This window comes from Monomorium pharaonis, chromosome 2 (genome assembly GCF_013373865.1).
Source record: "Monomorium pharaonis isolate MP-MQ-018 chromosome 2, ASM1337386v2, whole genome shotgun sequence".
NCBI classification, from domain to species: Eukaryota; Metazoa; Arthropoda; class Insecta; order Hymenoptera; family Formicidae; genus Monomorium; species Monomorium pharaonis.
Genome location: NC_050468.1, coordinates 8180331 through 8204166, shown reverse-complemented (window position 1 = coordinate 8204166; position 23836 = coordinate 8180331). Strand labels below are relative to the sequence as shown.

The 23836-nt window shown below is 39.7% G+C and overlaps 2 protein-coding genes across 3 annotated transcripts in view; one reads left to right on the top strand and one right to left on the bottom strand.

The window, feature by feature from the left end:
* The window catches only part of LOC105837115 (TSC22 domain family protein 1), a 262982-nt gene that overhangs the window by 24642 nt on the left and 214504 nt on the right, over positions 1-23836 (bottom strand). For both annotated transcript variants that reach the window (XM_036283485.1, XM_012681618.2), the window contains one exon: positions 11845-12130. In XM_036283485.1, the coding sequence (XP_036139378.1) occupies positions 11845-12070 (226 nt within the window). In that variant the 5' untranslated portion in view covers positions 12071-12130. The remainder of the gene's footprint in view (positions 1-11844; positions 12131-23836) is intronic.
* LOC105840753 (L-lactate dehydrogenase A chain) overlaps positions 15662-23836 on the top strand; it is a 122932-nt gene continuing 114757 nt past the window's right edge. Inside the window, exon 1 of the mRNA XM_036283487.1 lies at positions 15662-15733. The gene's annotated coding sequence lies outside the window, so the exon portion shown is untranslated. The remainder of the gene's footprint in view (positions 15734-23836) is intronic.

The window sequence follows — 23836 nt, the reverse complement described above, 5'->3', positions numbered from 1 at the left end:
CGTTTCCCACGTAGGCTAATCGGCTGTTCAGATGTCAGGAGATATTTAATCCTAGTTAGCTTAGTTCTTAAGCACTTCTGTAAACAGATCATATTCCAAACTAATAAACGTGTCGTTAATATTTATCCTTTGGTCTCTATTAGAATAACTTTTTTCTTTTTGTATACAATTATCTGTTCATATAAGAAATCACTGTAAATTGATGCAAATATTATTAATTGTTTATTAATAATAATATTAATCTATTCATAAATACAGAAAATTGTACAATGAGTTAAACACATTACACAGAAAGTTACCATCTTTGACATAAGAATTATATGTATATTCAAGTTTTTTAAAAATAAAATTAAAGAATGGAGGAAGAGTTATACAACTGTGTGTTAACTGAAAAGAGTTAAATACTAATATGAAATGTACATTTTAAATTAATCATTAATGTATGATCTCTATCTTCTTTATTCTAATAGAATAATGTTAAAACTACCAAGTAATTCTATTTTAAGATTAATCTTTCCTTAAATTTTTTTTTGATAATTGTATAATTTATCGATCTTACACAAGAATCTTCGTCACGTTCTGTTCTTTAAAGTTATACCGTTCGGTAGCTTTATCATCGTCATAGGCTGTGACCTCCTACAGTGGTGACGAAAAATCGATTATAGCTTTGAGTAAACGCCTTGCGTGTTAGGTGCATGCGTCTTCCGGACACGTTATAATTCACGCCGCAAGACTTTCACCGCTAATCGTCCGTTGACTTTCGAACTTTCACATATGAAGGTTTACGCAGCATGCTGCAGGGTTTTGATAATGGCACATAAATCATTTCGTGTCGATCGCATTCTTGGAACGAATCATTTACATTTCGGAACGTAGCTCGAACATTTTTATTAATTTAGTTAACATCACTAACGCGCAAATTAATTCAGAAAAGGGAGCATCGTGATGAATGACCCCTCGAGAAAAGATCACGCATTCTCATGTTCTACGCCGTGCTAACTAATCGACATTCGGCTGGATGTGCATATGAAATGTGTCAGCGAAACATGTTCGACGTCTCAGAAATGCTGTCCGGATTTGCGCGGTGCGGTCAGGAATCTTCGCGCGTGGTCGTGTGATGACATTTCGGATTAAGAAACTGCTGAATTATTCATCCGTCTGACGATGTGCGAAATCTGATGAGCTGTCCTAGTCCTTGCGGACATGCGTTACGTCACTCTAATCCGTTATCGATGTCTGCGATTGACGCAAGAGGAAAAAAAAAAGAGTGGGAAGGGGCGCACTGTTATTATGTCCTCATTATCAGGGGCCGAGTATGACGAACGGTAGAGTTCAATAGAATTCGATATTACCGAGTTTTTGTGACGCCTCACGGTCTCTCATTATCTGCGACTTACAATCGAGATAAAACCGTACAAGTTCGAATCGTAGATCGTGATTGAAAACGCGTGTAAGATGTACGTAGCGTTCTCCGAGTCGGTACTCTGGCGGCAAGATAGGGGCGCGGGGGAGGAAGCCGGGAATAAAGAATAGTCGAGAACAGATCCATCACCAGGTGAACGATCGACCGAACGCAGTTATCCGTCATCCCATCTCTAGGTTCACCAGCCGATACTCCACCTCCACATTCGTCTCTCTTTCTCTCTCTCTCTCTCTCTCTCTCTCTCTCTCTCTCTTTCTCTCTCACTTCGTCTGTCTGTCAGCGAAGGTGTGGCCGGCAGGACAGACGGACTGACAGTCAGACAGTCGGTTGTCTTTCCACGTGTATGTGCGCTTTATCTCGGATCCTCTCTCTTTCTCTCTCGTTTGACGTGCACGATAAAAAACCATGCGGCCGCCGTGCTGTAGCGGCTTCCTGAAAGCATTTAATTGCCGGTCTGGCACGCGATCAAATATCAATTATCAACACTTTACGGAGCGAGAGTTCTTAAGTTCATCCTCGTCATCGCGCTACGCGGAATAAATCGCTCTTATTTAAGTGAAACGGCCGAAGCTGATTGATCATATACTGTTCTTCCATCTTCGAATCATTGGCTGTGGATCTTTCTTAACAATTTAGTTTTAAATTGTGTTCTTCGTTTAATTTCAAGACAAAAAAGTTTCTGCAATGTGTTAAATATTAATTTTAAAATCTGTTTAAAAATATACGATAAGTTTCTCACGAATTGTAAAATATAAAATTTTATAGATTTTTGTTTTAAACGCTAATCGGATTTTTTTTACTCCAATAAAAATTATTTCTAGGAACAAAACAAATGTCGGATTACTTTAAAAAAGAGAGAATATTTAATTCATGAAAAAATAAGCTTTCTTCTACACGCATAAAACTATATTTTTATCGAAATAAAAGAGTCCGTTATAATTGAAGTAGAGCTGTTTGGGACAAGAAAGGATAATGATACAAATAGATAGATAGATAGATAGATAGATAGATAGATGGATAGATAGATAGATGGATAGATACGCAGAACAGATTCAACCGCACTAGACTTTGCAAGCTCAGTAATGATGCATTTATCTGAACAATCTCGGTTGGACATTGTCCTTCGTACTTAGTGAACGTCGCATTTAGCCGCGGGGTTATTGAACGCCGCATTCAGATTGCATCGGTTAATCTGAGATCTGAAATCTGCCCTCCGAAGAGAGGCAACGCGATCGCGCCTTGATTGGCAGCTTTCCGAAGATGTCGGTGCCGCCGCAATGGAGGAGCCCGAGCGCTTCCCCGGAGGCGTAAAACGGTATCAATACGCCCCGCACGATGCAATCCGTATGTATGTACATCCACAATAGTCACGATGATTATATAATATCAGAAACAACGATAGTAATCTCGATAGCAGAAAGTACCATCGGTGATTACATGATTATGTAAGAGATCTCAATAAAATTACCGAAATAAAATTGAAATATTTTATTTTTTGTTACATTCGCAAGTAATCAAACTTGCAGCCAAAATGTTTTACGTTATATTATTGTGAAGTGCATATATATTATACATATACAAAACATAAATACATAAATTTTCCTTTAAGTTTTTTAAATTTCGTTAAAATTTTATACCAAAAATATCATAAATAACGAAGGTTTGCAAAACTAAGCATCTTGAATGTTGTTTGAGTTTTGACAGTGTTTTCCTACAAAATTTTTTTATGCTGAATCCAAATTCGACTACAGATTTGCTCTATCACGTTAGAATTTTGTGATGTTTTAGGTTAAAGGTGTAAAAAATAGTGTTTTTGACCAAGTTCGTTCACTTATTGTAGTGACCTGGAATTTTTTTTCAAAATTCTGATAACAGTATCGAAAAGTATTAAACCTTCATGTACAAAATGCAATTTGGAGTGTTGCGATATGGTTTTTTTTTCGCTAATATGTTTCAAATTAAATGTTAACCCTTTCATGGCCACTGGCTATATCAAATTCAAAATGGCGGACCAAAATACAAAAAAATAACATTGGCCAATAGAGACAAGATTGGGAATTTTTCGGTCTGTCAAGGCAAGATTAGAAGCTGATTCGGTCAACGGCGAGATTGGGAACTTTCTGACCAGTCAAAGCAAGCAGCGTTTATGATACTTCAAATACCTCAAAATCCTGACGTGATGGAAAAATTCTGAAATCCGATTCGGATTCAGGGTGAAAAAATGTCATAGGTGATTCCTCAATCTTACTCAACCAAACCTGTGTAATTTTATTAATTTTGAAAATGTTAAGTACGTGTCATGTTTTACTGTAGAAACATAAATGCATTATTTTATATTTTGTTACTTATCTTTTATTACTTTAAATGCCATCGGAGATTAAATAACAGTACAATTAACATAACAGAAGTATAATTAATATAACTGGATGTATATGTATATTGTAAAAATCCAAAGATGTCAATGTTGGAAATGCATCAGATTAATTCAATACTTATTCAATACTGATGCTATACAATATGTGAATATGTAAATGTATAAATTATGCAACTGATAGCCTTCCATAACGTGTCAGGTAATGTCTAATTTCGTGAACGGAACTTTTGGCATATTAATGGCATCTGCATGCATTAATAAGCAAGAAATTTCCTTTGAAGAACCAGTCAGCTATTCCCAGTGGCTGTTCGTGAGAAATACTCTATGCTTATACAAACGGAGCTTAGTTAACGGAATCGTTCGCTCATACACTCCACATCAACCCTGAACTCGAGAAACCCGCTCGAAGGCACTTGGTATACGTCAACGTCAGGTTCGTACCTACGGTCGGGTAAAAGTGTAAGAATAGAATCGAGTGGATAGGTTCTTCTGCGGCTCGTTCTGCGCGCGTCGGGCCAAAAAGAAGCGAAATAGAAAGCCGCGGCGAGCGAGAAAGAGAGAAGAGCACTTCTTCACGAGTCGTCGGTGTATGTCTTTAAAAACTTTCAAGAGGCATGCGCGTTATCGTTAATACGTGTACGAGAAGAGGTCCATGAGGAAAACAAAGGCGCCATTGTCGCGTTTACGGAACTTGACGTTACAGTCGGTCCGCGGTATAATCGATGAGTCGTAATTTGATGACTCTATTTCTCAACGTCAATAGTCCGTGCCGTAAGTGTCGTCCGAAGGGACTTTTTGCCTGAACAGATGCTTTCATGAGTACGCATATTCAATGCGACAAAAGATTTCATTAACAAAAATTAAGATATAAAAATTATCCATAACATCTACAAAATATTGTATTCGGTTCACGAGCCCTTCTCATTCATCATTAACAAGACACCTTAATGATTAATGTAAACAAAACGAAATTATACCAGCGTCCGTAAAATACAGATTAAGACAGATTGAAATAAAATTGGAATATAAGAGCTTAATTATCGTCGCGGACGAGGAGCCGAGAGGGAGAGCCGTACGAGACTTTCCGACGTCCATGCTTCTGGGTGGCTTGTATAAAATTCCCTGAAGAACAACCGCATCGCGCAGGAGGTCGACGGCTTCTTTCGCCGCAATCGGGGTGGGAAAAGTTGGTCCCTGCGGGTTGCCGCCGGGTTCGTCGAATCTCCTGACTCACGACGATCGCCACGGATACCAGTGGTATTTCTACAACGTCTCTAGTGTAGAGATACGTGACGGCTGTTAACATCTTCTTTTGCGTTTCTCTCCCAGCCGCACGTCTCTCCCACGTGAAACAACGCGAGTCGAAAAGAAAAAAGAAAAAAAAAGGATGATAAATAACGACTGCTTCTGACGGCCGATCGCGCGTCTTTACAAGCGTTTCTAAACGAGCGCGGCGCTATCAGGCAGGTGGAACGCGGATGTTTCCGGTACCGCGCCACATTTCGTGTCGTCGAGATAAAGCGACTATGTTCGGCATAGCTCGCTAAGTGCCGCAGATAAAAGAGTCTCCGGGCGTCTTCATATAATCGCTTCAGAGGTGGTAATCTTAATTACACCAAAATGCCGTTGAATACTGCATGATGAACGCATCAATAGTCGAGCTTCAATTCAAGTGCAAAGAAAAGAAAGGTTTTCTCGAGAGAAACTTAAATGTGATGTACGCGCTTCTGTCTAGACGGAAAGAAGGTCTCTTAACAGCATTTGGATAAGAATGAAAGTATTTTTCAGTGTTTCTCTTCGTTTCTTTCTAAAATTTTAACGGCAGATTAATTCTGGTACCTTTCACACAATTCATACCAGAAATCAATAAGAATACACGTCATCTGATTCTATTTTATGATAAAGCACTACTTTTAATTAATTAAACGTTTATTGAATTGCAAATTTGTCGCTAATTAAATAAGCGGCTGGTACGCGACGTCGAATTTATTTCTTTCCATGTCGAGCCACAAACATAGATTTTATCGGCGCGCTATTCGCGAGGCGTCGAAAAGAGGTTGCGACAACGCGGCTCCATAAACGCGAATCGTATAATCACAAGATGTAATCAAGCCAGCGGTGAGATATCGCAGGTTAAATGAAATGTCACAAACCTCGCTCGCGACTTTAATGAAAACGTTGTTGCACCAACGTACCGTGAGACTCGCTAATTAGTGCGTCCTGGCGATTGCCGCGATTAAGCCGCGGTATTACGTAGATTACGACAGCTTTCTAGTTGTGATTAATATGCGCTATTATAAAATAAACTTCGGCGCGTAATTCTCGGATAATTTGTACGGGGAGGCTGCCAAAGGCAGGTAACACGTGGGGGACACGATAATTAACTCCGTACCAATCATCGTTAGGCGGCGCGCGCTCGATCGCTGTCCGTTCGCGGCGAAATCGTGCGATACACGCCACGAGCGCGCGCGTGGGCATCGATGTGCAATGCACTATCTCGGTAATAAACGTACTATTATCCAATTTACCGTTTTCTATAATTCACGTGTACGCCGACGAGCCATGGCTCGTCCCGCTTCACGCAAGATTGATGATTTGCCTATCTGCGCCAGCGATCTTTATTTACATATAATTAACTCGTGACTCTTTGAAGTCGAATTAATTATCCACTAAAATGCACGATTAATACGCTCACCAGTCTTAGCCTTTCTTCCTGTGTAATTTCTCCGCTTTCATGACAGGTATCTGATGGCATTAGCAAGCCCGCGATAATTCATACGTGCCTCTCCGCGAGATCGCGAATCATTTTTCATATCCATCATCGGACGAGTGAAGTCTACTTGTGTATTCATACCGGCGACACAATCGAGGAACATTATGGACGCTTTAAATCTGCTTACGCTGATTACAAGAACATTGTTATCTTATCCTATTAGAGGAATTGGGTATCATACCTTTCCGCTTTGTTTCGCGATTTTCTTATTTCTTTTATTAATATTTTTGTAAACAAATACGCACGATAAGCGAAACTGCATCTATAAACTTCGTTTTGAAGAAGAAAATATCGTATGATATTTAAACATAAGCATTTAAAACATTACTATTTATCAAGGAGATGAGAAGAAACATTACAAGTAATATGTGAGTTATCGTTATTTTTATAATAACGATTTGGAATGACGTTACAATTTTTCATAATGATAAGGGTAACACTAGGATTGGAATAATTATTTTTGACAATTAACTTAAATAACTTAAATAACTTTTTACGTATTACTCATTGAAAAAAATAAGTCGTTAGTTTATGTAATGAATAAGGTTAAGTTATTTGTCAAAAGTTACTTTGTTCAAGTCAAAAGTTACTTGTCAAAAGTTATTCCAACTTTGACATTACCGTTATGAAAAAATGTGAGAAAAAATGTCATTATCGAATTATTATTATAAAAATGTCAGAGTAATATTACCGACGTAATATTATTCGTAACCTGTTACTTCTCATCCCTGTTATTTATCTTTAAGACATATTTTGTCTTGCCGTAAATAAAAAAATTATGAAAATTTTTCAAGATATATATATCGATTAATCTACTTGTATTTACTTGTACGATTAATTTATTTATTTGATAATATATTTTTCATCATGTTTTTGGATTCTTTTTAAAAGCCGAAAGCACGATAAAAATGTTCATTGTGAAACAACATAACAAACGTTAAATTCGTATACATGCAACCACATGCTCGAAATCGAAGAAAATCACGCACGAGTGGTAGCCTACGCACCACTCGAATACGTCGCTTCGCCGACCCTGCCAATAAATCTACGTGGGCGAGATCGGCTTTTAGATTAAAAGCGCACGGTTTGGGGGCACATAAAGAGGCGGGAAGGTGGGACTCGAGGGTTATCCCATGAAATTTTTGCTCGCGCGCACGAGACCCCCTCGCTACTCGTTCTCGTTTGCATTCGTCGGCACCGCGCGATATACAGGCGCGAAGGTGCTTACTTTCGTCGCAGCGAGTGCCCGACACTGTAGCACGTCGAAAAAGGAAGGCTTCGAGAGGAGCGAGGGAAACGACGACGCGAACAGCGAAGAAGAAGAAGAAGAAGAAGAAGAGACGGAGGAGATGCTTACCGTTGGACTAAGGGAGGCCTCGTTACGTTCCCTTGGTCCAGGCGTATACGCAACGAGATAACATCGATCCAGTGCGGATATACGCGAGAGAGTACGGCTACCTGCTGGTTATCGTACCGTTAAAATAGCTAAACGCGCTCGCAGGCACATAGCGTGAATTAGATGTACGATTTTTTGATTTTTGATTTGTAAGAGGGTTTTATACTTCGTATTATATTGCAAAGAATTTTTATTTCTGTCTCCTTGCATAAGCTAAACCAATGAAGATATTAATCTATTCTAAATAGTTCAATTGTTCCCTGTTACAATTGATGCAATTATTAATGCTGTAGCTGTGTAGCTTATAGACCACAAGCATTCGAACGTGGTTGATTTGCGTGATGCAACTTTATATATGTGTGGGCATTATGTCTTATTTCCTCGGGAATAAAGCCTGGTCACTTTGTGAAGCATAGTTCGCTTTGCTTAATGTCGTGGTACAATTAATGTCCAGCGATTCATACGTGCGCCATTATGCGTCGCGCATTATTAAATCTATTCATCTTATGACGTAAAGCACTGAGATTAACCATTCCGGAATACGTGATTTTTAACACAACAAAAAACAGATTATAAACCCAAATAAGAGCATTTTTACAAATATATATCACAATTTATTTTTTCTATATGATTATTTATACGTATAGATGAAAAAGTTCTTATGTATATATAAATTATATTTATGAATGCATTACACAAACCTGTCATAAAAACCATTATTTCTACGGTCAAAAACTCGAATAAAATCATTAATTAATGTTTATTTATCTTTTTAATTTTTGGGAATTGATATAATTCTGAACATACTAAACAGTTATATGTATAATAATTAGAATGTAATATATATTGTAAATTTTTAATTGCACACTTGCACTTCTTTCGCGAAATTTTGTTTTTACAGTTTTTGTTTTTCTTTCTTTCTTACACCTTAACGTTTATTATTGCGAATTTGAACTGAATAAATGCTCGAACTATTTTTCCCCGTTAACTTTATTTTCTTGAGTAAAATATTCTTCAAGGGTGCAACAATTAATCAGCCTTTGTTTTCATATTTGCGAAACTCTTGCCGGCTTTCCGTGTGTGAAACATTTTACACACACACGTCGTTCATAATAAATACCACCCTCGACGAGCGTTAACGAATCTCTGCGCGGCTCTCCGAGTGCGAAATTTACGAGTTATTGCTCGCTGTTGAAGTCACGCCGAATCGTGCGGCCTACGTCGACACGAGGCAGACCGAAAGATACTTGCAAGCTCGTAGTATTAAGTCCGTTCTCTCTCTCCTCTGTTTTCTTTGGTCCCTGGCCTCCCCGCTTCCTCCCGTTGCCTTCCCTCGTCGACAAGCACGGGCCTGCATCACGTCGAGAGTAAGAGGCGCGATCTCGTAATTATTACGTCGTGAAGGATGGGAAGTGACGCGATGATTACCGCCGTTGCCAGCCTCCTTGAAGCCCCTGATGCACCGTTCTCTTGCTCCGGTTCTATTTTCTTTATTTACCGCCGGGCTCCACGCCGTATTTTGCGATTTGGCGACGAGGACGTCGTGTCGCACGTCGAAATACGTTCCTCGTAAGCCGTGTAGTACATGACGCGTGCGTTTGTGAAGATAATAGAACGAGGAAACTTTTTTTTTTCCAGCGTGAGGAACAAGTTATAAACGTGAGAGTAATTAAGGTTTAATTGGTATGACGATGACGTGATGACTAACAGCTTTCATTCAACAGCGTTTATAAACGGTTATACATCTGCTCTATTCACGCATAGAGAATATCTGTGGGGTATTGTCATTGAACTTGCAAGAGGTATCAAACGATTTTATCGACGTCGGAAATAAAGGCTCGTATGATTACGGGGGAATTAGATACGAATCTAATATATAAAACCACGGCTTTCATCACGACCGGAAATATCGCTACGGCTATCCGATACAGACAAAATATAAAACGCGAGAAGAGATCGACCCGGCGCGGATCATGCAACAGTGTAAAAGTGCTGTCATAGTCCTGACAGGGTCAATTATCCCCACCGTCGGCCGCCGCCATTCTCGACGTTAATTGTCGAGCGGTATAACGTAGCACGACATGCCGGCAGCGCAGGCGCCACAATAAAAAAAGGAGCAGACGAGGAGTGCGTCCTCCTCGCACGGTAGGATGCACCCAGCCGCCATTTTGGTGGCGGTGCAACAGAGGCGTAATAACTGCGGGAATTCATGGTAATGGCGATAATGCGTGCCCGGACGACGGGGCCCGCGGAGCGGTGGAGGATAGGGGCGAGGCCCCTGAAGAGGCCCACCGGAGGAGTGGGGAAGCACCGCGTGTCATGATGCAGAAACTTGCGTACCGTTTCGTGCGTACGTGCGAACACCGATCCTGAAGGGAAGAACCATGGGAGCGGGACCGGCGAGTTTCTGATTGGTCGGGGCACATCAACCGGATGTGAAGGTCGGCCTACGCTGGGGGAAAGCATCCGAGAATTATCCCTTTACAGTTTACACGTTACGAAACACAGGGAGGTCCGTCGAATTCCCTTATAATCGACAATTGTTATCGTTGTAACGCACCCATTAATATATTTTCGTTTCTTTTTCTTCTATTGCAAAATCAATTTTATAAAAAAAAAATATTTAATCGACGCAGAATTAATTTGTTTAGCGCGCATCTATAAAATACGTTAGAAAAAAATATTTATTGCAAAAATTGATTGCAGATTAATAGATAAAAGATGAGAAATGAGTAAAATATAGAAAAGATAAAACAATTTTGTTGGCATTTGCTATGACATGCTTTTTAATATTTTTCAATCTATTTATGTTTTGTTTAATATTATTTTCCGTTTTGAGAAATAAAGATCTCTGAAAGGAGGGGGGGAGAGGGTCGCGAGCCAAGTCACAGCCTGTGTAGATATCTATTCTTATATATTTTATCACAAACTGTTAGATAATTAATGTGTTTCACGTGTCAATAAAAAACTTACATCATACAATCATTCATATCTTTATCCTTTTTTTGATAAAATTATATTAAAATAATACACGAAATAATAATTTGTTGTACGTTTACGGAGCAATAATTAGAAAAGAATCTGGTGACATGTCTGATATCGACAATTCAGTTCTACAAGAGTAGGAAATTCACGGCATCGTTACAATGGGCCTTCGTTGACGTTTATTCAAGAGGGATCTCCCCAAATCCTGAAGCACGTACTAGACTGGAAAAGCTGTTTGACGAATAAACACGTTGCAAACACAGTGGAGTATGTATGCGAGGAATAACCCTCGGTCCTGATGTGGACAGATGCATGGCTCGAAAGACCACTCGTCATCTTTCGAGAACTACTAGCTGAAGTGATGACAAGAAAAACTGACAGAGCATAGTAAATGACGAACGTCGCATTACTTGAAGCGAGCATATCTCGATAGTACTTCTACTCGTGCCCGGCAGAAACTTTTTGAATTGCGTCCGAATGACTTAATATGGAGCAATTAAAACGTTTCCGGTGTTTGAAAGTTAAGACAGAACGGTATAAGACAGAAGGGGACGATTAAATTAAATTTAAATTAACATAACGTTCTTATTTTCTTAGTGTTGAAATCTTACATATTTAAATATCAATTTGGTTATGTGAAAGAAGATTTTTATAATCTTTTGCTTATGATTTTTTTTAGAAATCTCAATCAAATGATAATACGTCACAGATTTTTTTCAATAATATTTCATATAATTTTATTTTTTTTATGTTTACATATTAGGCTTTTATAAGAACAGATATGTTGGTTTTCCTTGTTACGTATACGCTTGTATAAAAAATGGTTAAATTAAAGTTATATCCTCTGCGAGAAAAAAAAAGTGTGATAAATTCTAATGTTATGTATGACTTACCAAGCGTGCCGTCTAGAGAAAAAGAATGCCTATCGTTTCTCCATGCCCACGAGCACAAATCGCAGGTAGTGAGCCCATCAGTAGCGATACTTTCTTCGGGTAGATAAGGTGGCCTAGGTGGCGGCGGTACAAAACTCCCAATAACAGCCCACAGAGAATCGACGTCGTTGCCGATGCCGGTATAATACAATAATTCTTCTTCGGCGACTCCGGCGAACCAGTCCATATCGTTTACACTAGGATGGACTGTATTCGTACTTGTTGTGGTTGAACCGGTAACTGTGGCCTAAAAATGAGACAATTGGTCAATGTATATTTATATTAAATAATAATAAATATAATAATAATTAGCGTAAATTTTATATAATTTTTTTTTAAATGCGCGAATTGTGTTCTTGATTTTTTCGATTTTAATGACAAAATATTTTTAATTGCAGGAAAAATTCTTACAATTGTACAATGTACGATATAATTTCATATATGCACAGTTGTATAGATACATATTTGTATTGCAACAAATTATTATGCTTTTCTTTAAACAATGGATAATTAAGAAATTATCTACACTTATTTCTATTATCTCCACTTGTATTTTTCTGTTTTAATTATGGTTTAAAAAATTTAGAAATTTTACAACATTTCCAATTAAATTTATTATAATTAAAGGAATTACTGAGCTCAATCTACTGTTAGACATATTATGATTTTGCTAGTCTATACGTTTCCCAATGTCCTGACAGTCCCGAGTAAACAGAACTAATGGAACCCCCATAACATTCCTGTCTGAGTGTGGAAAAAATCGAATGCATCGAGTCTGTCTCCACTGGTACATGTTTCAGGAAATGTCGGGGCAAACAGACGTTAAAATCAAAAAGAGTGAGGAACAAAGTCGGCGCTTCTCTGAAAAATTTTCTTGAAACAGTGGGGAACACCGGATGAAGCGGGTCTTCGCAAAGAGACATTCAGTGTCCTAACTCTTACGACAAACATTGAAAACTGTATGGGCGGTAGCAAATAAACGCGCTTGGTTTCTTCCTCGCTCTTTCGATCGCTCCTTGTATCTTGTACAAAAATTTAATGAATAAAAGAGACTTTAGATAAACAGCAACTAGATGTCCATGCGTCAATTAAGAAAGTAACTTAAATTATTTAAAATTATTCTTGAAAAAATTACCATGTGAAATGGTATGTAAGAAATAATGATCATAATTACAAATACCTATGAAGCATAGAATATGAGAAGAATTTTCTTATTTTGAATATTTCAACATGATGTACAGAATGAAAAAAGTGTTGTTATTCGATTTAATTTACTTATTGATTAAAAAATATCTAATGTATATACTCTTTATATAAGAATCAAATGTACATGCATCCAAGATTATATCATAATCGCATGCAATAAATTGCAAGAAAATCGAGAAATACTACGGTTTATAGCGTTGTATTTTTCGAGTAGCGAAGAAATATATATATGGTTTATAAGATCTGCGTAGCTCGTGAAACAGTGATTACTTCGAAAAACAATTCTGTAAGGTGAAATTCCATGCCGTGAGATAGGATTTAATAGAGAATTCCCGATAGATCGCGAATGATTATTTATAAGCTTCTTATATCGATATTTTCGATTGTACACTGACAAAAAAGGATACTTTATTGAAATAAATAGTTATTAATAAATATTAATAACATATTTCATAAAAAAGTAATAATATTTACTTCAAACAAATAACATTCTAAATTATAAAAAATATTATTTATTTGAAATAAATAATTTTAATTTTTAATAAAATTTGTTATTGGTACTATTTAAATAATTATTAATTTAAGTTAAATATTTTTTCTATCAGTATATAATATTTATTGAAACGCAGAAATCTTAGAGAGTTATTAGATGGATGTACCGCTTTCTTCTTATTTCATTACATAATTGCAGCAGATGCGCTTGTTTGAAAATATAAGGATTGCTTCGAACACGGATCGCATGCAACCCGCAACTAATGACTTTATTCATCCATTGCCACGAGGCAATTCCAACATGTTTCATGTGAACCGCGTATCAATCTAGGATGTGCAATCAGATATTCAAGAGAAATAATACATTCGTGATTTTAGTATTAAAAATAAATAGTAGTTTACCATGATAGAACGGAAATATCATGGCGCCTTTATTTACGCTTTTACTAATTACGGTGGACGAACAACTTTCTTAATGAATCACAACGTATGAAAGTGTAATATTAAAATTGAAGCCAACATCTCAATCATAAACCTGAGATATTTTTGTTTAATAGGGAAGTTTCTTACTATAATTAAACGAAAATTGAAAACATAGTAATTGAATATACAAGAACACAAGAGCCTTCTATAAAATATAACAACCGCTATTAGACACGGTACCGAAGGGATATTCGTGCTCGGTCATCACGGTTTAAAGGATTAAAAAAGATTGAGGGGCGTAGAAACAATGCTGCGCGAAGCGTTCCTCTCCATTGAATTCCATCAGTATCGGATCTGGTCGAACGATCGAACGAAATAATCTCCCCACGAGGGATCCATTCGTGCGCCCGCGGTGGTTCTTCACGTCTTGACGTTCGCGTCGCCGGTAGAAGGCCCAACGGTTTGCGTATCATCGACGGGACCGAGAGAGTCACTGTGTTTATTCTCCTCGCGGTTCTTTGTCGTGGCTTTTCCACGGCGGCGAGGTGGTCGCGCGGTGAAGATTCGACTGCAGGCACAGGATGCGTCCTTGTATCCCCGCGGAGGGTGGCGTGCCTTGGTGACGTGCTTTTGTGGCGCGCGGAGGAGACTCGTGGTCGGGATTGTGGAGAGGAACCGGGAGAAGCACACCGAGACCCTCCGCTCGGCGCACAATGGCACGCATTGATCGGCTTAATTACCGTGATATCGGCGTAATTAAAGCCCCGTTGTGTTGGGACCCTTTCTACGAAGGCGTCGAAGTAACCCGTGACTCGACTCCCGGCGTCAGGATTCTCGCATTCCTTCCGTCTCTCCTCTCGATTCCTTCATACGATTCTCGTCAAGGCCCCTCTGTCACTTCTCCGCGCGCGAGTTCCTCGCAACGCTTTGTTAATAAGCCATTATCCGGCCGGCGACGCACCTTCGGCGGATCGGCGAGGCGCGCGTTCAATCGCGTGGTGCTTTTAAAGAAGCGCGGCCAGCTCGCAGAGGCCAGCCGTAGAGAAATTACGAAGGCAATCTCATCCGGCGTGTGCGGACCCGTCCAGGTGGAGTCAATTTTTCAAGTGAACACATCCGCTATATCGAGATTTGATATCGAGAAAAGAGATGGAAGATTATGACCGCGTAATGACGAAGGATATTGGAAAGAATTTTACCTCACATTTTTCCATGTATTTATCCTTTTTTCATCTTATTGATGATACTGATAGAGTCTTTTACCAATTAAAGTTTTAAAATACCTGTGTACTTTTCATGTTTTTTTATTATATATTTTTTTAAATGATTATTATACACTTTATTGAATTATTACGATATAATTATCTTTAGCTTGATTTCCGTGTTATTAATAACAAAGTGCATTTAACGAACACACATCATTAAACATGCATATCATATTTTTGATCATCCTGTGTATATTAAACTGCAACAATATCTTGAGACAATCGAGAGTCGACAGATTGACATACGCGGTTAACTTTCCCGACTTCTAACGCTATTGTGGCGATATAAATTTTTTGTGTGATACTGCATTATCTGCGCGCATGTCGTATCGTTTAGATTCAAACTGAAATTACATCGTGTATTATATATCTTTCTTCAGGTGAACCGTGAAAAGAAGAATCTCAGTTGACTGACCGAAAAGACTGCAATCAATCTGGAGATCTGTGACCGCTTCGTATTTCAGGTTAGTGACATCAAAAACAATTTACATTTCTGTTCCCGAAATGCAACGATATTCACGTTTATATGGTGAATCGATTCGTTATCGCGATAATACTTCCTGCACGATTTTATATAAATTATTCACCTTCGTATTAGCTAATTAAATATAAAAAAATTGTTCGATTAATTTACGACACTACAGTATAAACTTAACAAGGGCCGATCGAAAGTGTTAGGTGTTAGACACTTCGAGCTGTTACTTTCCAATCTCATCAGCAGTTCGTTATATTCAAAGGAAACGTCTCGTTATAATTACGAGGCGTTGGCGTTTACGAGCGAAAGGGATGAAGCCTTATACTTGTTAACTCTAACATCCTGTTCAACTGCTTTGTCGTTTCTGGACAAGCCTGACCCTCAACCTGTTAAAAACATTCGTTAACTCGAGCTTTGTGCTGTAATCGCGAATTCGTGCGTTATATGCTTTAAATGTGTGAACAACCCTCTTCTTTCATCGTATTTTCCAATTTATATAAGCATTCATTTGTGATTGATGAAGATATTCTCTTTTAGTTGATTAAAATATTGTAAAATGACGCAAAATTCAACATGAAAGGCTGAACGTTGGGGGAATTAAGGTAATAAAATCAAAGAATTATTAGGAATTAATAAATCTTATCTAATTAGCGTCTAAATATTTGTGTGCTTATTGCCCATGACGATTGAAACATAACCTTTGCGCGATAAGAATTATAAGAATTGCCGACTTCAAAGGGCTGACATCCAGAATGCGATTGAAATTGTAGGGTCTCCCTCAAATTTCCATGTTAAAGTGGATCTAAGATTCTTTCGGACGTTTCGGTTGCGATTCACACCATTGTCCCTACAGTCTCTTTCGTGTCTCCCTGCACCAACATTCCTCGCCTGTCTCCCCGTCGGTCGTCTCCGAATGTATATCTTAGAGCTCGCGCCGCGGAATTCGCGCCCTGTTTCTATCGAGCCGCCGCCGCCGTCTTTCGACGTGTTTCGTCGGACCGCACGCATTTGCAATTCTGACACATTTGGCGGTGAAGTATAACACACAGTGCACGCTATTCGCGGGCGAATCTGCTCTCCTCGAGACAAAAGGAGAAGAGCGCCCCGGGAGCTACGTGGCGGGAACATTGGAATATCAAATGATTCTCGGAAAGATCCTCTTGGTCCATCTCGCGTCGCTTCTTCGTCTTCGATCCCCGTTCTCTTCGTCGTTGTTGACGTCGTCCCGCAATCTTCGTGGCCCCCGTGAATTTTCGGCGCTTCTTGGCGCAAGGCGGGGGGGGGGGGACGTGTCCCATCATTCTCCTTCCACTCTCTTTCTCCTCCCGCTAAGTTTGAGGGGTCGTTAAGGATGGGTTCGAGGGCCAGGGCCGTATATAACGGATAATTGACAGCCGTGCCGGGGCCGCCGTTTGCTTTGCATGGACATTGAATCCGCACATGGATGGATGTACGCCCGAAAGGAGACGAGAGGCGGCGCGACGTGAAGCCACGAAATTCGATCAACCGACCGAACGGAATCGCGAGGGAGCATGGAGACGTGACGTGCGGCAAGGCGGAAGCGGAGGGCAAATGCTCGCTCGCTCAACGGACTCGTAAATTCTTCAATTCCGATGTTCGGAAAGGCACAAACGCGACCGTGACATGGTGCTTTCTTCTGTGCGAGGGGTAATCTTATTTCGAACTTAATTGCAGCAGGTATTGTGGTATTCATATAATACGCTTTATCAAAAATGATAGGGATATATATCCTTTCGTTCATCGTTAATTTTCCAAATAATATAAGTATTTGTGATAAAAGTACTCTTTGTTAATTCAGATTCAAATATCAAATGACATAAAACTTGATATAAAAATTATTCATATCAGAGATATGGAATCAATATAAGACTGAGGAATTATGTTTTCTTTTTATTTTCATATTTTCTGTTATGTTAGGCAAAGGCAGCATTTTTAGCTTGTACGAAACATGTTAAATTAATTAAGAACTGCGTATGATTTAATTAAGTAATCGTAATATCAATCTTAAGTGTCATGGCAGAACATTTGCATATCATATTTCTTCATTAAATAGTTAGCGCTCTAATATTGATAACGGTTAAGACATAAAGTTACCGGTTTAATTGAGTTCTTTCTAAATCATATATGAAACTAAAAAAAAACACACAGGACAAGTAACACACATTTGTGAAACCGACGCAATATAAAATTTTGCGGAGACTGACATTTTCATTGCCTATGCATTGTCATTATCTACAATTTAGCGAACATGCCTAACACGCCCGATAATTGAGAGGGCAATTTAAACGGACAGACAAATGTGACAAGATTATAAAGATCCGTTTCGTGTTGCGTATACGTAGTATTTCGCATGTGCGAGGGTCGCGATACGGGAACGTGCGGTTACGCGAATTACAAGTGGAGCATTCGTAATGCCCGTGAAAGTATACGAAGTCTCCTTTAAATTACGTCGCGCAAATTACCGTCTCCCGCTGCTTCGCCGTGCGCCGCGACCCCACGCGTGCCACGCAATAGCACGCAACACCCGCGCGCATTAAGAGAGCTAATGAACTTCTCAGAGTATATTTCAGCCGGCCCCGTGTACACATTTTTCTTCGATGCGTTCCGCGTCGTTACGAAGACAACGGCGATGATGATTTTCACACCCGAGCGACTTTTTTTTACCGAACCGCAAAGCCGACACAGTAGGTGTACCTACTCGCGCGCGTATACGCACGCACGCACGCGCGGAGAATATTAACGCTCGTGATTACGCCGAGACACGACGGAACGTTAATGCTTATCCTCCTCTCTTGTCGGTAAAACGCGATTTGCAAAGGCTCTTTAATCAAACGACTTTATTATATGTTTGTGTCACCATATTTACCTTTTCCTAGTTATTCATGCACGATATGCTAATAGAAGACACGTATTATTACTCAGAAATTTAATAGACATGCTTAGTACGTACCCAAGTATTTAATTATCTACTAGGGACCGAAGCCATTGGTTTAAAATAGATATAGATTTTTTCCTTTTATTAATCATTGCTAAACATCTATAAACAGTTAAACGCAAGGAATTATTTTTGTTATTATACGAGTGCAGTGATGACTGAGTATTTACTTTCAATAATTCTTTAAAACTTTTAGCATTGATACATTCTCTTTTTTGCAATTTGACTTGGGATAGTACGATTAAGCATAAATAGGTTTTTTGTAAGAATAATTTTATTATCTCGATTATCATCCCATGGATTAGATTTTTAATTTCTGATTTCTGATTTTCGAAGTTAAGTTCTAATTTTTATCGTGTCGAAATGAAGCCAAGATGAACGTCAAAATCTATTTCGTTTGCTTTTCTTCCTTAGAAGGAACATTGAGGCGAACGGACAAAAATGACTTGTCAAAAGATACTTTAGTCCTCCTTAAGAACCGGGTGATCGATCTAAAACGGCCAACAGGATCTTTGGGTTCTGTTGATTTCTCGCAGGGACGTACCTGAGGTTTTCCGAACCTGTTTCTTCTCGTTTATGCTTCTCACCTTTCTTTCTCATAAACTCGGCTCGCGTTAAAACCTTGTTCTCATTTGGCTTGTATTGGTATTGGGGGACGAGATAAAATCCGGTGGCGGATTAGCCCCGGTAATGGCATCGATACAAAACCAGTCAGTGGACCGGCCCGGTGTCATAATATTATGGTACGTGCTGATGTTAGTGGCGTCGTGTGACGCGCGAGAACTTCCCTTTCATCGGATGAACAATGTTAGTGTAGCTGAAAACCGACGTGTCCGGTAACGAATCAGCGATGTCACATCGCTGTAGGTTTTCGTTGCTCAAGGTAGAAAGAAATAATATTTGAAGATAGTAATTGGAAAAAAGTTATTTGTTTCTGTTCGAATAAAATATTTACTTCGCTAATAAGTTGACCATTATTTCGAAGAGAAAAGCAGAAATCGATTGTAAAGAGAGACACAAACGTAGAAGAGCGAAAGAAATGACAACGCATCCGAATTCGGAAGAACCTTTGTCCCATTAATTTTCTGGCGAAACGAGCACGGGACTTGCCGATAATGAGTTAACGTGGGATCGCGAAACTCGTTTATCTTCGTCTTTCGTTTCAAACTCGCCCGCGTCGTGCACTCGCGATTGAACTTGATGAACGTTCTATGACTTATCTTCGTCCATCTGACCGAACCCGTATCATAGAAGGAGAAACAGCGAGGAGAGTAAACAACGACGCTGAACTTGAACGAGGGGCGGACGAAGAGAGGATATACCGAATGGTATATAGTAGACACCGCGACTACTTTGTGTCCGTCTATACGCGTTGAATCATCCGGTCGGTTTCCTTTCACGAGTCGATGGCAGCCGTTCCCGCATCAAGGCCTGTGGTCTCCTCCGAGCAAGCATAATGACTCAATCCACGATCCACCTTGCCCCCACCCTCCTGACCACGAGGAGATATATCTCTCTCTCTCTTTCTCTTTCTTGAGTTCTTCTTCCTGCCGTGCCACCCTATCTCTCTCTATCTTGCGAAGATTATACGTCCGTTCGTCTCTGGCGAACTCGAAGACAAGAGATCTGTGGTTTTTCTCGTGACCGCCTGCTTTACACAGTTTCCTTTGCCGCTGTATTCTTTAAACTCTTTCCAACTACTCTTTATCTCTGTTTTCTTGTTCTTCTTCTTCTTCTTCTTCTTCCTCTTCTTCATCTTCTTTGTGATCGACCCTCGGAGTTAACTGCAACGGCGTTAACTCGTGCGCTCGCGTGACGCTGTGCTGTTTATAATGTTGGCCGATCCCGCCTGTGATTATACCTTATGATCCTGAAGTCTGCTATGACGACGAGCTAGGACGAGGCCGCGCGGACATCTTCGAATGACTAGGCCGAGTCAAGCAAGCGCGTAAGATCGGTGGCTGATTGACCGCCGGCTATATTATCTGCGACAGGCGAAGTGGAACGCTAAAAATGATCGGTTGCTCGAATTAAGACGTTGAACCGAAACGCCGTTTAGCGTCGGAATATTTCGCAATTATAGCGCCTGCTTCGCCACCGTGTTATCGCGTTGAAGAATACGCATCGTTCAGGGAATCCAGTCGAAGGAGGATTATGCGCCAGGTATGAATAAATGTACTTTGCGATATTCTACGGTTTCGCTGAAAACGATAGAATTCTGCGGTATCCCGTGACAAATTGATTTACGTACAGGCGCTTTTACTGGAATGTAAGGATGTATCGTATTCGCCGGGGCCGCGTAATTTTAATTTCCTTTACGGTATCTATCCGATTGGAAGATAGGATACAATATACACGTGCATGCTGAGAGACGCGGTGTATATCATGCGGAGGTTAAGGTCGGCAGTATATCCCTAGCTAGGAGCGGCGATCCAACGATCTGCGTCGAGGCATCCGAGTAACGATTACCATACGGAGTCGCAATCGTATCCCGAGATACGAGATTGCTACCGAGTTGCAAATAATTGCAGCTAGGAATAGAAGTCGCAGTTCAGATATTCATATCCGGCAGATATAGTTCTGCACTACTCAGATATACTTTCTAAATCACAATCATCGTATCACTCATTAATTTACTGTATTATATCTGTAACTGTAATCATTGATGATCTTTCATCAATCTCACTGAAGGTCTTTCAGTGACTCGACTCCGACTAAGAGGAGGATACTGACCGAGCGAGATCAGTTAGCTCTGAAAGACAGTGATCGGTATAATTATAAGAGAAATAAAGTTTCACTAATTCTGATTTAAAGAGTAGGCTGTATTATCACCGAGATATTAGAAAAGTGCTCGTTAAGAATATCGTCGTATCGTATCGAATCTGCGAGTACAATAAGAAGCAATTCGCCTCGAGCGAAGAGCTGAGATGCGTTGATGCACCACATTATCATTATGCCTTGTAATCACTATCAACCTGTTTTTTAGAATTTCTATTCGTATATACATGAACGAGCACATTGTATCGATTTTTCGAAAATTGTATGTGTATGTGTGCATGTTCAATCTTTTAGAAGCCCCTTCCTCTTCAGATAATTTAATATTTGTCGCGCACACAAGAATGCATTCAAATGGTACAATAGCCGCTTAATTGACCGTAGGATATTGAAGCCGCGGACAAACACCATCTCGTGCAGGTGGTTGGTTCTCTATCATCGTTGAAAATTGTGGTGTTTCGACGTTGACAGTGAACCGCTCCGGATGACGCTGCACTCTTGCGTCAAAGAATGCGGTTCAGAACCGAGCCAAGCACCAGCTTTTAGGGTTGCGCGCAGGAACGGACGATGTTCCGCACCAGGTGTTCCATTAGAACTTAATAATAGAATTATCTTAATTTAATAATAGAATAGCTTCATTTAGCTTCCGGATTTATCATAATTTCGTTTATTATTATTTTAATTTCTCCTGTAATGGACCGATCTGCTACTTTATTACAAAAATTTGAAATTCATACACTAATAATATCTGTAATTAGGGGAATTCTAAAGCAAACTATCGATATTTTTTTATTGCAAGATATCTTTAAATTGATTTTACAGACGGAGTTTCAAATTATTTTACACAATTAAATACGTTGTATTGCAGAGTTTAAAAAAAATGTTCAAATTCTTTTAATGTTGATTATTATCTGAAAGTTATGAGAAATTTAAGTTGTTTTATTTCAATATTGCAATCTGCGGTAATCTGTATTTTAATATTTTCAAATATTTTTATTCTCGTCCGTTTTTGTGTTTTGTAACGTTTCATCGTAGTTACGTGCACGCATGTGGAACGACAGAACGATTCGCGTTTCCGAGGTTGTAGTGCCGGCTGGAGAACGATCCAGCGCAGAAGAATGCTTAAAGACATCTTTATCTCATTCGGCGCGAGCGATAAGAATGGCCCAGCCTATTATTATGATTTCAATGCCGCGGACCGCCGATGCAAATCGAGATCGTGCAACGCTCTCCAGCCTATCGGCACTACCGATCGGCACGGTGATTGATTCTTCGGTATTCATGCGGATCGACGTGGCGCGCGATATCATCGTCGTCATGGTGAAACCACCGTCGTTCCGGTGAGAGAAAGAAAGAGAGAGAGAGAGAGGCAGCGAGAGAGAGAGAGAGAGAGAGAGAGAAAGAGAGAGAGAGCAATGACACGCACGTACACATATGAAATATATGTATTTGTCCACATTATACGGCGTCGCGGCGTTCGGTCATTTCAGTTTCCGGCGAGTCGCAATCGGCGGCCACAACCGGTTCAAAGCTACCGATGTACTACCGGCCGCAGTCGGGCGGATAGTTTTGAGTCTGCCCCTCGACGGCGAAGTTAGCCGAGCGAAACGTCATTTTTCAAGCGGCCGGATTTCTCTTGAGGATCGCCGGCCGTGGTAGCGGCCGGTCGGTTCTGTTCGCATCGCGCGCGGTTAAATGGAGAAATTGATTCGTGAAATATGAGATCAATACGCGTGGAACATTTAGCACCGTGTCTGCGGTCTTAATCAAAAGTTGCGCAACCCTTGTCCGCGCAGGTTCGCGAACGATAAATAATAACGTTGGTCGTGACTGCCTTTACTTTCGCTATCTACAATTGATTCTTATTCTTTTGAACTCGCCAGAGGAAACACACGGCATATTCGTAATTCTTAGGTAATTACCGAAGCAGAACAAAAAGTTACAATAACATAAAAATTATGTGAATAAAGTGATTAAATTATTAAAAATCACTTTTCGATCAATTACGATTATTTAATTTTAACATTATTTTGACGACCTATTGTTCTGCTTGGTATTCATTTTCTTGTGTAGTGTAATTTTTTTAAATTTCCACAAGTACTAGGCACGGAGAAATTAACTTTTTTATTAGGAACAGCACTTTGTACTAATAAAGCTTAGATTGTAAAGAATTTAATAAGATGATCCTGTTTTATTTAGGATCTAGCTTATTATAGACAGAGCAAGAAAATTGGGTTGGTAAGAATTAGGGCTCGTCAGTTTATCGACTGGACCGCTTACAATGCGTTCATTTCGCCATGAGGGCTGAGCAGCGAGCACGAGCGTTATGAACTTCCAGGCGAACTTTTATAAACTCACTCG